This window comes from Cydia amplana, chromosome 2 (assembly GCF_948474715.1).
Source record: "Cydia amplana chromosome 2, ilCydAmpl1.1, whole genome shotgun sequence".
NCBI lineage: Eukaryota > Metazoa > Arthropoda > Insecta > Lepidoptera > Tortricidae > Cydia > Cydia amplana.
Genome location: NC_086070.1, coordinates 1,190,832 through 1,207,235, shown reverse-complemented (window position 1 = coordinate 1,207,235; position 16,404 = coordinate 1,190,832). Strand labels below are relative to the sequence as shown.

Sequence of the window (16,404 nt, the reverse complement as noted above, 5' to 3'; positions counted from 1 at the left end):
CATATGTAAGTTGTGACCCAAAGATGGACGTGTAACGTAAATAAATGAATTTTAAATATGGATGCCATTTTTGGGGGGTAAATGAGAAAATTAAAAAATAAAGTTTTTCAAACTACATCGTGTTACATATCAAATGAAAGAGCTCATTGTAAGAATCTCAATTTTTTTTTAATGATTTTAGGATAAATAGTTTAGGAGTTATTCAAGAAAATAGGCAAAAAATTACCATTCCCCCCCCCCCTATCACCGAAACGAGTGGGTCTAAAATTTTGAAAAAAATACACAAAATAGGTCTTTACATGGTCTTTACCTATAGATGACAGGAAAACCTATTAGAAATGTGCAGTCAAGCGTGAGTCGGACTTAATGTACGGAACCCTTGGAACGCGAGTCCGAGTCGCACTTGGCCGGTTTTTTTTAACACTACGTCGGTGGCAAACAAGCTTACGGTTCACCTGATGGAAATCAGTCTCCGTAGCCTATGCACGCCTGCAACTCGGAAGGTGTAACATGCAAGTGCAGACCCTAACACACTGACAATCCAACCTCTAGACTGAGCTTAGGCCAATTCTTTAATGAAACCGATGCTGCCAAAAATACGGGGGTGCGGGGGGACGAGGTGAGCGAATCCCGTGCCGTGATTGGTCCGTTCAAAGACACGGACCAATCACGGCACGGGATTGACTCGAAGATGGAGTAACGCTACCGTATGTGTGGCAGAGGGGGTAGCGCGACTATGCTATGTCTAGAGGTTGGATTGTCTGTGCCCTAACATTCCGCACCCTCGTTCAGCTCCGGCAACCTTACTCACCGCCCTCACCCGCAAACACAAAGTTAAGGTTATGTGTAACCCGTGCGAAGCCGGGGCGGGTCGCTAGCTAGTATGTATACATATTAGAACCTATACTTATATATATTTGTTTAATTCAAAGTCCGCACGTGTTGCGTAGCGGTCACTCGGCCTAAAAGTCCCTTCCAAGTGCCCTGTTTCGCTTAATAATCACCCTTTTCAACTCGTATCGCGAAACATATCCCATACTGACCTGCCTTAACACGCGGCCAGTTAACTAACTCGGCCTTTGTTATTAAATTGGGTTACAATTACTAAACTCGATTAATATCTGAAATTTTAGGGTTTCATAAAGGCCAGTGTGTCACAATAGGTATAAGGTACAGATACACGTACCTTACTACCACGTAACTAAAAAAAATATTAAGTACCTAAACATTTTGACTTTTCAGGGCTTCAGAGAGTGGAAGTAGTAGTAAAACACTTTATTGTACAAAAATCAGAACAAAACAGGAAAAATAACATTTCTCATTAGTACAAAGGCGAACTTATCCCTTTAAGTTAAGGGATCTCTTCCAGTTAACCTTTGAGCATTTGAGGGGGGGTTCTTTCTATCCCAATTATAATCAGATTATAATCTTCCTCGTGTTTGTCCCGGCATGTTCCCACGGCTCATGTGAGCCTAGGGTCCGCTTGGCAACTAATCCCCAAGAATTAGAGTAGGCACTAGTTTTTACGAAAGCGGCTGCCATCCGACCTTCCAACCCAGAAGGTAAACTAGGCCTTATCGGGATTAGTCCGGTTTCCTCACGATGTTTTCCTTCACTGAAAAGTGACTGGCAAAGTGGCAAATACCAAACGATAGTTCATACATAAGTTCCGAAAACCTCATTGGTACGAGCTGGGGTTTGAACCTGCGACCTCCGGAATGAAAGTCACACGCTCTTACCACTAGGCCACCAGCTCTATCCCAAAGTTTAGAAATAAAAGAAAAGCCCCCAAAAGTGGCCCCCATATTTAAAATTCGTTATTTTATTTTGCACGCCCGTCTTTGGGTCACCGATTTACATGTGTAAATTCATTCTCAAACGATCCAGTACCTAGTTTCGGAGCACAATGGCTATGACAGATGGACGGATAGACAGACATACAGACACACGAGTGATCCTAAAGGGTTTTGCTTCGTGGGACCCTAATAGTAGCCCAACCCCAACCCTAATACAGTATCCTACCTCCTTTCTTGAAATCACAGTCAATAGTTTTTGTATCTTTGTGTTTTTTTAATACTATTATTATTATTTTTTTTGTAATTCGACATTTAGAGACTTTATACATCACTATGTAATACTTTAGTTTGATTTGATATTTGCGGCTTAGATGTATTGTATAATTGCTGATTTTTTTTGTTTTTTAACCGACTTCCAAATCTAAAAGGAGGAGGTTATCAATTCGGTTGTATGTTTTTTTTAATTTTGTTTATTTTTTTTTTTATTTTTTATTTTTTTTTATGTTTGTTACTCCATATCTCCGTCATTGCTGGACCGATTTTGAAAAATTTTTTTTTGATTACATGTATATGCTTACAGATTGGTCCCGTTTTTGTCAAAACCCAGTTCTGATGATGGGATCCATGAGGAATCGAGGGAACTCCTCAAATCTTAAAGGCACACATATAGTGATTTTTATATTTTCATCAACAAATCAAGCATATACATTCAAAAAAGTGACATTTGATGAAGTGGAACTGCTGATGATGATCAGAACGGAACTCTTCAACGACGCATAGTACACGTTTGACGATTTGTCCTCTTCGTTATGTTTGTTAAGCAAGTTAAGTTTTTAAGCCACATTTTTGTCAAGCTCGAGTTCTGATAATGGGATCCATGAGGAATCGAGGGAACTCCTCAAATCTTAAAGGGATGCATATAGAGATTTTTGTATTTTCATCAGAAAATCGAGCATTTTCATTAAAAACTGTCGCATTTGATGCAGTGGAACTGCTGATGATGATCAGAACAGAACTCTTCAACGACGCATAGTTCACGTTTGGCGATTTGTCCTCTTCGTTATGTTTGTTAAGCAAGTTAAGTTTTTAAGCCACATTTTTGTCAAGCTCGAGTTCTGATGATTCCCATCATGTGGCCACGAGGAATCGAGGGAACTCCTCCAATCTTAAAGGCATGCGTATAGAGATTTTTGTATTTTCATCAGAAAATCGAGCATTTTTATTAAAAAATGTCGCATTTGATGAAGTGGAACTGCTGATGATGATCATAACGGAACTCTTCAACGACGCATAGCTCGCATTTGGCGATTTGTCCTTTTCGTTATGTTTGTTAAGCAAGTTAGGTTTTTAGGCACATTTATGTCAATCAAGTCCTGAACATGGGATCCATGAGGAATAGAGGGAATTTCTAAAATCTTAAAGGCATACGTATAGAATTTTATATATTTTCATCAGAAAATCAAGCATTTACATTACAAACTGTGGCATTTGATGAAGTGGAACTGCTGATGATTATCAGAACAGAACTCTTCAACGACGCATAGTACACGTTTTGTGATTTTGAATTTCGATTTTGACTTGGACTGTGCCCCGGACTCCGGACTCGGACCCGTACTCGGATTCGGACCCGGACTCGGATCCGGACACGGACCCGGACCTTGATCCGGAAAATCACTATGGTACCTAAACTAAATATACCACTATGATTACCATAAAATGTAGGTATACATATTACCAAATAAAGTATAAGCGCCGTTAAGTGGGTCCAGGCTAGTAGTTAGAGTAGTCGGTTTTTTTCTATTAAAGATTATTGCTTGTATGTACATTCCATGTTGACGTGTAAAAGTGCCCTTGTGGCCTATTTGCTGAATAAATGTTGATGTTTGATGTTTAGATTACAGTTTTTGTATCTTTGTGTTTTTTTTCAATACTATTGTTATTGCGTTTTTTGTAATTCGACATTTAGAGGCTTTATACATCTCTATGTTAGTTTGATTTGATATTTACGGCTTAGTTGTATTTTATAATTATTGATGTGTTTTTTTTTGCTGTATGTAAATTCCATATTGACGTGTAAAAGTGCCCTTGTGGCCTATTTGCTGAATAAATGTTGATATTTGATATTTGACAGAAAACCGCCTAGGTGTTTGAAATTGAAATGTTATAAGTGCCTCCGCCGTCTTGCCCGGGTGCCCGCGGGTGTAACCGCCTCAACTTCGGGCAGGCTGAAAACCATGCAGTAAAAGGCGGGGCTTCCAGCACATTAGCTGAGATTGTCCAATTGTCACGTAGATTGTAATTTGAGCTTATTTATACATATATTGTCTAGGTTAAGTACCTATAGCTTAAGTGTGTAAAAATAATTGTAATTTAAAACCCTTGTTGTGGCAATAAATGATTTATCTATCTATCTAATCAAAATAATTGCGGATAGAATTTGTGGCACGCGTCCGCGTCTGTTAATAGCGTTGCTCATAACGGCTCGGCCACGACATTGAGCGACTTGCGACGGCGACAGCGACAACCATAAGTAGGAACGAAAGGTCCGATCGCTGAGTCTCGCTCCAACATATGGTGATCGCTGCCGGCTCGGACAGTCTATGGGATGTCCAGGCGGCCTAGCCAAGTTGACGATCGCTTGCGCTTCGCTATCGAATCGCTTTGTGTCTCTCTATCACTCTTCCATATTAGTGTGACAGTGACCGTCCGTTTCGTTCACTCTTCCATATTAGTGTGACAGTGACCGTCCGTTTCGTTCACTCTTCCATATTAGTGTGACAGTGACCGTCCGTTTCGTTCGCTACGGAGCGATATCTATCGCGCTACGAGCGAGTTCGACGCTGCCGCGCTTCAATTAAAGCAACATTTCTCTAAAGCTATAGGTATTAGGGCATGTGATATATCGTTTTCAGATAAATTAAGGATGAGGAATCTATTTTTAGAATAAAAACAATGCACTTTCTAACAAAAAAATGAGTAAAGTAGAAAAGACCAAAAAAAGTATTTTTGTTTTTGTAACAGAAATCTCAAAACAAAAAATACAGTCGTAAAGCTACACTTATCTAGTTTACAAAAATATATAGTTTATTATATAAATATGTTAAAACATGGGATATAAAAAATAATATTCAGCGTGGGTCAGGGTGATCTCAATGCATGATCGTCCGTGAAGTACCTAGGGTTTAGGTACTGTTTTAAACACGAATGGTGAATATATTAGGTCTGTTAGCGCCACTTGCATCATCCCACTAACCCGGCGTTAAGCGGTTAAACCGTTAACACAGTGTCAAATTGTACCGGTATCCATGGTAACTCCCGGGTATGGTAGCTTTAGAGAAATGTTGCTTTAATTGAAGCGCAGCAGCGTCGACATTCCCACCCAAGGACCCAACACACTCACCTTTTAAGTTAGGACTTACATAACTTTGCCCACCATCAAATCTGCAAATGGGTGGGCAAAGTTTCAAAGTTTCAATTTCAACATTTAGGCAACATTCCTATGATAACAATATTATAACGAAAATCCTATCAAATATATTTTCTTGAGAACCCCGAGAAAAGTTGGCTAGATATAGGTACGATATTTTTGTGTGACAGCTATAGGGACGCGTCATGATCAATATCATATTTTAAAAATCTGAATACGCCGTCGTACACTAGGTCAGTTCTTTATTTTACTGTGTAATATCGCTCTGAATCTCGTGAAATCGCGACCTACGACATTCTGAGTTGGCTATGTGTGAATATCATTATATAGGACCATATTGCGCATTATATGTATTGTTGAAAAATATCGAAAAAAAAATACGTCAAATAGACGTATGTAGATATGTACAAAGTTAGATACAATCCAATCCTTAGCACAGAAAACTTGAAACGTTACTATGCAATACTTAAGAGTTTAAATGCCTTCGGAATATTGGGATAGGTTATGTAAACAATTTCCGCTGTAGGTTCTCGTGGTAGTAGTTACCTACCTACGTTCAAAAGTAAACTGCGGTAAATAACTATAATTAAATACTTGAACAACAAGAACGAACGATTCAGCTTGGGGCAGTCTTTGATGACATCGAGTTGTATCTCACGTCGCGGATGCACCGCGCGTGCTTAAAAGCGGAAGTATAATGCGATTATCGATTGCTATGACAGAAAATGCGTTGAATGGATGGCGCGCGCGGGGGCGGCGTGCGGGGAGCCGCGTCGTTCGCTCGCCGGCCGCCAGTCAGTGCGCCACACGACGCGGGCTGCGACGCACGTACCACGCAGCCCGCTACGCCGGTATTTCGAGTGTAGTGCAAATGCTTGTGTTTATATGGCGCTCATGTTACTACAAGTGCTCGTGTTGGGTGTGTTCGCGGCAGCGGCCGATGGTTAGTCATTAGTGTTGTGTTTTTGAGCCACGTGCCGGTCCCGGGATGTGTTTACGGCGGCCGACGCATGCGCCTGGATTGTTTGCGTCGCCCGCGGGTCAAACACCTAACCTACAAAGCCTATACTCGTTAGAGGCTGCCAAGTAAGTCTAGTTATACGGGGCAGGCGCCGGAGGCGATCAACATGCGGCCCGAAGAGTGTTGGAAACAGTAAAGGTTACATTCCTCAAGTCCTCGTCCTTCCTCGTCCCGTTTTCGTATCTCGTCTAATGGGAGCTCCAATTTGAATGGTTATTAGATAATGCGGCATGTCCTCAGACCTGCATTCCGTTTGTTGCTCGTGCATGTCATACGCTCAAGGTCTACCTGGGATTTTTTGTCGCTCCGATGACCGTTTGATTGGGACACAATTCAATTCTAGCTGTTATGCTTTCTTTAAAAACTTGTTTGTTAGGTGTTACTGTTAGTCTTTCAAAACACAAGCCATTCATTACTTGTGTTTGAGAATATATTCACCGCTGGTTCTTTATGGAAATCGTGGACGTTGTTTGTGATGAATTGATGATCGTTATTTCTAGGTAAAATTCCTACACACCTTTATATTTGCGATGTTTAAGAGTATTTTCAAATACTCGAAAGTTTCTAATACTTACTCAAAAGTTTCCTAATAATTGGGTATACATACCTCCTCTAATTGAATACTCGCTCATTGACTTGAGAGTAGTTAATTGTTTACTCATAACATAATGGCTGAACTTCTTAAACAGGTAGCTTGGTAATTACTCATGCCACTAGCAATCTGATTCATTATTCAATAGTAATTCATTACTTATCCATTATAATACAGGTTTTCTTGTTAACGCCGCAAATTACTACATATTGTATTTTCATAGGATCCACATACGCTTTAGATATGAGCGCCGATAGGCATTAAGCCGGCGGCGGCGCGCCGGTCAAAATTGGTCGGCGGCGGCGGCGAATCGGCGGCGTGGCCTTGAAACACCTTCGATTAATGAAAAAAACGATTCAAACGAAAATGTTACCGAAAAACATGTTTTTGCTGTAAGAAAGTTATAAAATAAATGCTTTTTTCTTTTTTCAAGGATAATTTATTGAATAATGGTACGAAAAAAGTTTTATATCGTATAAACTGTGGATTGGCGGTCTTAATCTTGGCGAGGTTCTGGCCGGAAGATCTTAGCGAGGCCCTTATCTTTTGTGCTAAGTTAAAAATTGCGGATATACTGTATCAGGGAAACGTCTTGTCGACAGTCCAAAGAAAATCGAGCTCCGTCATTAACCAATATCGACCCAACAAAACCGATTTATGTCAAAAAGTGGGGCCCAAGGCCGAGCTCCATGTAACACCGAAGACTTGATTTCGACGCCTTCCAATGCGAGGCCAGAGGATGAGCTGCAGGTAAGCATACAGCTAAGAATCGAACGCCAAGTGTGAGCTTGGCTGTCGGCCAAACGCCTGGAGCGCTGATTGCGGCGCGCTTCTGTGCGAGGCCGAGCTACAAGAGAGCAGAGCGAGGGCGAAGGCCGATAAAGATCGAAGCCATAGTGTTAAAGATCTGGAGCTTTCCTGCGGGCGCATTCGTGCGACGCCAAAGGCCGAGCTGCAATGGAGCTAAGATCAGACAAGGACCAATGTTCAAGCGTTTTAAAAGAGGCCGAAAGTTGAGCTCCAAACAGGGCAAAAAACTTACAGGTTCATATAGCGGCTTACTTCCATGCAAGCGATGCAAGGCCAAAGACTGAGCTGCGAGAGAGCAAAGCTTGAAATTTGACAGTGGCCAAGTTTAAATAAGACCCGATTCCGACGCCCTTCCGTGCGAAGCCAACGGCCGGACATTTGGACGTGGAAACCATTAATATCTCAAAATTAGCCCCTTTTTAAACCTTTTAAAGACGTTTAATCATGCTTGCAATGGTTAAATTCACGGTAAATGACGGATGGTTAATAGCTGGCAAAATTAGTTATGCATTGGGTCGATAATCCAAAGATGTGGGTTCGAGTCTCACGTTAGCCAGAGTTGATTACAGGTAATTTTTTCATTGTGATCAATCTATAAATTGTAATGTAGAACGTTCCACAATAAAAATGGAAGAAAATCAGTATGTTTATTACGAGTATATTGATGTTTAAATTGATATTAAATAATTTCGTTTCCCCAAGACTAGTAGCGCGGTTACTAGACAGATAAATTTGCATAACCTTCGATATTTTTGAATTATATGGGCCTAAAATACCTCTTGAATGCCTATAAACTATTCGAAGTGGCGCCGTTAAAGATCTAAACTCGATTGAATATAATATTATCTGGTTCTGAAACCTCTGAAAGTAGATAGTAACTACCAAGGTCACGCCGATGCCACGCCGATAGGGCAGCGTCGGCGGCGGCGGCGCGAAAATTTCGTCGGCGGCGGCGGCGCGCCGGCGCGGCGCTCATATCTAATACGCTTAGTGGGCGCTTATTTTAATAAGAGGGTAAAATGTGATTGTAGAGTCGGACCAAGGTCTAAGTTACCTCTGCATCACATTGCATTGACAAAATATGGAAATGTCATCATTAATGTCATTACTGACGTTAATCATAAGATTTACTCACTTGGTTCCGCTCTAATCGCTGCAAAGTTAGCTTAGACGGACTCTATCTAGATATTTTTACGTGTAATATGTAACATCAGAACCTATTGTAGATAAATAATTTACACAATGCATTGTAAAATCAACCATAATAAATCATTCATTACCTTTTGTGTTTTTATTTGTGTATGACGTAATGCCTAAAGCATCTACAATTCTACACATGTTCTATTGCAACCTTAAGGTTACTTTAAAGTCAGTAGTCAAGAAAACTGATCACATTAGGAGTCATCAATATCACAGTACTAACGGCCTAAAGTTGCAAATTACTAATTACACCCGAAAACCTTCTACTTAATCAAACGGCTCCCTGTGAATTTGAGCTAAAAGCAGTAGCAGGAAGGTTCTAAAGTGGCGACACTGCAACTGGCCACTGGCTGGACACCGGGATGTTTGGAAGACAGGGCTTTAGAACATCCAGAAGCCTCCCACTAAGGTGTTAACGATCTGTATTATCATGCCGCGATCAGAAAGGGATTAGAAATAACAGATTTCCATACACTTACGTCAAAATCAATATGGATTGACAGCTATCTCAATCCCTTTCTAATCGCGATTCAGTAATACTGATATGATGGTCGTTGTTGTCTACATGATAGCGTGACGAAGACAGAGCTTGACACTTTCATTTGCACAGTGTTAAAATATGACAGTTATATTATCACGTGGATAAAGTCATCCTCATCAATCATATGCCTGCTGATACTGATCTTAAGAAACTTTCTATTTGTAAGCAAAGTATTTTTATTTGTAAGCAAAGACATCCTAAAGAACGTGATAAAGGACACTACCACATATATATTATATATCTAAGTAACATTTAAAACTTTCGCGTTTTGAAAACATATTTAAAACCGGGTCTATCACGAATTTACTTTGTTACCTTTATTTCCTACGTTGTATTTCACTGGTCGTGGTCGCGGATAACTGATGTCCCAGCGAAATGTCTAAACGGAGATTTGTGTAACTACCCGACGAAAAGTCTATGAAAAAGTTTGTGGTAGGCACAATTTCAAACCATCCACTGAATTCGCGATAGACCCGGTTTTAAATACCTGTTTTGACACTACCACAGTTTTCAAAATATAGCTGTAAAGTTACACAGTGTTTGTAACCATTTTCAAGTGTGAAAATAAATCTAATAGTACATACATACCTAATGAAATAAGTCCTATATTTCTCAATATTGGTGGAACCTGATTCCCGGGGACTAGCTTCAAAGGCACCTAGATCTAACCTCCAACGTTATTTACGTACTTATTACCTAAATCTTATTAAGTGACTCGCAAACAAGAATTATTAGGTTGAATAACTCGTTTGAGATCTCGCCGCCTGAAAGCTCAAAATTGGATCAATTTTGGCATAAAATATGAGTTAGTAACAGTAAGACATTTCGAGAAACGGTAGTTATGTTATGACTTATGACATACTTACCTACCCACTTAACTTTTATTTATTCCTGTGCGTCCAGACTAGACTGAAACAGTATGCTGAAAATATAATTTAAATATCTTTTTGGTGCCATTAGCGGAGATCCGATATTGAATTTGAATTGGGAATGGTTATTAATTGTTAGAACCTTAATCTAAATTCTTATGCCTGTTCATACTTCCAATCATCAGCCGTTGGCAAAAGGCGGTAATTGAAAATTATATTCCAAATGTAAATTAAGCTAGATAAAGGGACACCAGCACGGTCCAATAATTGTCATAATCTAATTGGCAAGATCTTAAAGAAAACCCTGAATTTATAATCATGAGAATGTCTAAGGAAGTATTTAACAAAATTACGAAAAAAATGAATTTACTGGTACTGTATGAGACTATTGAGACCTTCGCATACCATTGATACATAAATGCAGGTCAAATAGAAGTAACAAAACCTCATTCTTGCAGAAAGTGATCCAAGTTCAGGCGTTAATGGATATCCTTGACATTCACCTCACTTAAGTTCTATGTTCACTATTGTTCGATGGCACAGATATGTAATACCATTGAATAAAGATGATAATTGTATACATATTTCTGGTGTGATCATTGATAGGATATTCTCCCGTAACGGCCAGAAACGCGAGCCGTGTCGGCTAAGTGTTCCATTGTTGTTTTACTTGGGAACAACGCTATCTAGGCTATCTCTTATTATGTAGGCGATAATCTCATTTAGTGTGGGAAGCAAATGAAGTAATCCAGGATGAATTATGACGAATGATAAGCGAAATTTGCCTGAAATATTAAGTGCGAGAATTTTTGACATGATCAACGAGAAAAAAAGAAATATGGAGATGATAAATACCTATAAACAAAACATGGGCAAAGTCATATAACTTGATACTGCAACCACATAACTGAAAACTAAAAAGATAATATACTATGCGGTAATTGATTACAAATATCAGGATAGAAAACAGATAACTAACTTGAAACTCTAAAAATGAACCCAGTATCCATAACACTTCAGATCCGGAAGGAAACTTCATAAGTTGTAAACAAAAGCTATGACATGTACCTTATTCTGATGGAAAATGTTGATTTGTTTGAGAATGCTTTGTAATTTATTTGGCGATATTGTGATAATTATGATCGATAAATCTGTTTATCGGTCGATCGATCAATGAATCGGTCGCACAGGACTGAGAAAAGTGGCGCTGCTGTCTTGTGTCGGAGGCAAGCAAAGTCTCATTTTCGGTCGCCGAGCCAACGGAGTAAGTAATCACTAATCTGTTTATGTATCCATCAACTGCGGAGTGTAGATTTGAGTCAAATTTATCTACTGCTCTTCTAATCGCCTGATATCATCTAACCATCAAGTGGTGATATTGAAATTTATTATGAATGATGATAGATTTGAGAGAGGCCTTTGTCGTCCAGCAGCGAAATTATCTGATAATGATGATGAGAGATTTGCAACGATACTGAACGGGGCATTTTAATAAAAACTGCCAACCTCAATCAGGTTCTGGACAAGCTCGTATCTCCGGTAGGTACTTGTGGTAAATTAATAGGAATCCTCAATCACGCTGGAGGGCGCATTGTGTATGTTTCAATTAATTTCCTGCTTCAATGGTATACGATTACAAGGTTCTCGTTTCTTCGAGTACCTGATGTCCTGATGTGCTGGATAAACAAATAATCTATCTATACTGAGAAACAAACCAATATAAACAAATAAAAGACAATCTCTTAACAATCAAAAGATAATAAGAATATTTGCAAATAACACGAGTAAACATTGAATTACAACGTCTACAACCAAGAGGATTAAAATAAATATTTCTTTAAACATCTGATAGAATTGATAACATTTGGAAGACTAAGTCCAAAGACCAATCATGTCTAGGAACATGTAATCTAGTAGCTCATAAATATTTCTAAATCAATAAAACCTCATAAATGATGTGCGATGAAATATTATCTTCCTGCAATCACAATGAAAAAGAAATCAAGAGTTTATTGGTATAAAGGAAACCCGGTATAAGTTAATTGGGACTTCTTGTATATGGAATGAGAAAGGCAATTGTCAATGTGATTGTCTATGGCATTGTCGAATTCCTTGCGTTAAAAGGGACCATTGTCAACGATGGTCCCTTTCATGAATAGAATCTAGAAAATTGGCGTCTACTATTAGCCTTTTCCATTTGATATTCGGTCAAAACTAAATATAGATAGCGTTTTCGGCGATTAAAATGCCCAAGTTCTATTTATAATAAAATAAGAATTTCAAATAATTATTATAGCCGCCTCTATAACACGTTGTGAAAAATAAGTAGGTAACTTGATATGACAAAGTTGAGAGTTGTGATATAATATGTAGATAGGTAGAGAATAAACCATCGTACTTGGTTATACCACTACACAGACACACAGAGCAATAAGATATTCGTAAGATCCTAAAGCACTGGTCTGCATGTGCACCAAGACGAAAATGGCAAATAACTATTTGGTGTATTTAACAAAGAATGTATTTAAAGCTTCAGCTTCATTGTATTGATAATTTTATGTTATTTTATAGTGTATTGTATGAGTTTAAAACTTGAAATACCTAAATAATAATAATAATTATACCAAATTCGATTTTACAAGTTTTTGGGCTGTGAGACTTACATTTTGCTGCGTGTTACATTTTTGATGGGATTAAATTATCTGTAAGCTCCATTGACAGTTTTAATTCTCACGCCACACCAAATAATAAGTCAGTGGTAATCGCTCTGCTCTAAGTATTTCATCGCTTGCCAAAAGGGGCCATGCTTATTTTTTACTCATGTCCGGTAAAAAAGCGTGTGATGCTGATGACTGTAATCAAGGTCGAACCGAACGGTTTGCTAATAGATTGTAGAGCGTAGACGCAGGGCCATGTGTCACACGAATCGCGAAGGAAAGAATATCCTAATTTGCAATATAAAACAGTAAAAACCTTATTTTAAGCGTGTGTAAATCAGAAAGTAAGCCATCACCAGCAGAGGCCTCTGCCAGCAGCAGCAGACCAAAACCACCGGTAAGCCAAGTTACTTTCATTTGGGTTAGTATAGCACACTAAAAATACAGTCCACTTTACGCCACATTTTCTGGTATTTGCATTGGTAAGTATTATTCACAACACAAGCCGTATTTAACTTGCTGTGGGACTAGGTTTATTTATGTAAGAGTCCAATAATGACAGTGAAATCTTGCTAAGCGTAGGTACTAAGATACAGATGTCGTGCATAATTATTTTCCATCGTTTTTTCACGGAAACTTACGAACGTGTCTTGTTATTTCAGCCAGTCTCGGTACAAGAGGTACTGAGGTTGACTGAAGTAGCATGACATACGAACGTTTCCGAAATAATACGATGGAAAACAATTATGCACTATATCTGTAATTATAGACGTACCAGCATCAGTTGCCTGCCAGAAATTAAATGATAGATAAATAAAGAAATATATTTTTAGTCCAATTAATTAATTTAATTGCTCATGTGAGGTCTACTCGCTAGTCACTAGCGACCACATAAACTAGCGGCTAGTGCTCTAAGTAGTTTTGGCTTTGTTACTTTGCACTACGACACAGTTCGCTGCCTGACATTAATGACGTGAACATAGAAAGTTTGGTTAGTTTTTGTATGAATGATTCATTTTTGCAACTTTGCCCACTTCTATAGAAAGTATTAAATTGAAAATGAAAGAATGATTTATTCAGTAACAACAAGCATTTTTTAACAAAATACAGGCTGGTATCCCTCTTTAAGTATAGAAATACCGAGTTAAGGAACACCGCTCTTCCTTCCATTAGGTACCTAAAAGCTAAAAAGTATGATAAATATCAAGTATTAAACTACACTGAAACTAAACAATTAAAAGGAAACATTATACTTAATACGACAAAAGTTTGCCATGCTTGTTAATATTTACAAGTGCCACCGATATATTCTAATACGAGTAAGAAACAATAGCCAGCAAAAACACACATCACAATAGCCGGGCAAAGTTGCCATGTATAAGATATGCATTTATGGTCTGATGTCATTGTGGTCTTATTATTCTGATGAAAACTAAATAAAATTATTTCAAAATACATTTACGATATTATTGTGGTTAAAAAAAACTCTATTAACACATTCAGTGCCAGCGACTCGCTAGGGGAGTTCACTGTTCGTAGGCGCTTTTCGCTACAAACGGTTTTTCCCGTGTTATCCCCTAGCTAGCGAGTCGCTGGCACTGAATGTGTTAAGGGGCTACCTGCGGCTTTCATCAGTTTACATTTGCGATGATGTCTGGTTTACCTGTTTAAAAGAGAAACGCATGAGGCGCCACGAGCAGGCCTCCAACCCCCGTCCACCTGGGGGAGCTTACACCTGCCGCGTGTGTGGACGCGGGATCCTCTCTCGCATAGAACTATACAGCCACGAACGCAAGTGTCGTCACCAGGATGCTGCTTAAAACATCTGACACAGATGAAAAGGCCTATTATTATTACAGATAAATTTATAAGCCAAAAAACGGTCTTCTTCAATCTCTTATCTCCACTTTTGTCTACCTGGTTTTGAAAGAAATCAATTAAACATTGTATAAAAAAGACTTTTTCACCTCAGCAGCTCGAACAAGGGTACTTTGCTACTTAAAAACAGTGAGCAAAATGCAATTTTGCTCACTAAGTGAGACAAAATGAGCAAAATGCGATTTTGCTCACTCAGTGAGCAAAACGCGATTTTGCTCACTGTTTTTAAGTAGCAAAGTACCCTTGTTCGGGCTACTGAGGTGAAAATTTAATTGTTGGTATATATTAAGAAAACATTAGTGAATAGAGGTAAGTGATGAAGAAGGAATACATTTTTCGGGTTCTCTAATATGTTCTCACTGCTGAGGTGAAAAGTTTTGTGAACTAGGTACACGAGATCAAAGTTATTTACATCTCGTGCGCTTTTGAGTCCCTTACTACGCTCAAGATTCTAAATTAGATTCACTCGCTACGCTCGTGAATCTATTATAGAATCTTTCGCTTGCACGGGACTCAAAATAAGCACTCGAAGAAATATCAAACTTTGATCTCTTGTTGTACAAATAACTATTTTCGTAACTAGATTGCTGTTAAAGGATCCTAGCTATACGAAATATAGGTACCTATTTGGGTTCGTCTTTGACGTTTCGAAAAACATTTCTAGGATTTTGATTTTTAACTACCTAATTAACACGAAAGTTCTTTGGCCTAAAATTGTTCAACTTTGATGCCAAATATCTTGAAGACTATGAAGTAAATATGGGATACCTACTATATTGCTTGAAGCCGTTGCTGTTAATATGCTAAGCTACAAAAAACATTAGAAAACTAAGGTATTCAGATTGAAGGTCATTAGCGTGGGCTCCCACTTAAAAAAAATCCTGACATTTTCGTGTTCCGTCCGCATTCCTGACAAAAGGCCAAAATTCCTGACATCTGGTAATCCTAATGACAGGCGATAAAACGCGACCATCTTAGGCCCGTGGACGTTGACCATAAAAGTTTAAACGCGTCATGGATCCAAGGTTGCTTTAATATAATCGATACTATTGAATTATTAATTTTGATTAATAATAGAATAATAAGGTTTGATTAATGAGGGTTAATCTAATTTTGTCCAATCGTTTCACGGACATAATTTTCCCTTTCATCATCTTCCTCGCTCCTCGCGTTATCCCGAATTTTTGCCACGGCTCATGGTCGCCTGGGGTCAGCTTGACAACTAATCCCAAGAATTGGCGTAGTCACTTATGTACGAAAGCGACTGCCATCTGACCTTCCAGCCCAGAGGGGAAACTAGGCCCCTTTGGGATTAGTCCGGTTTCCTCACGATGTTTTCCTCCACCGAAAAGCTACTGGCCCCGTAGACAACATGCCAATCGCTAACGCTCCGTAGCGATCGAAACGCAACTGTCACTGTCGCACTAATATGGAAGAGTGATAACTGATAGAGAGACAAAAAGCGATTCGATGGCGAAGCGCAAGCGATTGTCACCTTGGCTAGGCCGCCTGGTACGTAACGTAAACCGCGGTATTCGGAAAACAAGCTAGACTAGAGAACGATACGATGTACTGGATACGTTGTAGTTTAGATTTCAACTAAGTAGTCCTCT

General features: G+C 39.0%; 1 protein-coding gene across 1 annotated transcript in view; it reads left to right on the top strand.

The window, feature by feature from the left end:
• The first annotated feature begins 5,858 nt into the window (after positions 1-5,858).
• The window catches only part of LOC134655747 (neogenin-like), a 134,481-nt gene continuing 123,935 nt past the window's right edge, over positions 5,859-16,404 (top strand). The window contains exon 1 of the mRNA XM_063511216.1: positions 5,859-6,166. Coding sequence (XP_063367286.1) covers positions 5,962-6,166 — 205 coding nt within the window. The 5' untranslated portion in view covers positions 5,859-5,961. The remainder of the gene's footprint in view (positions 6,167-16,404) is intronic.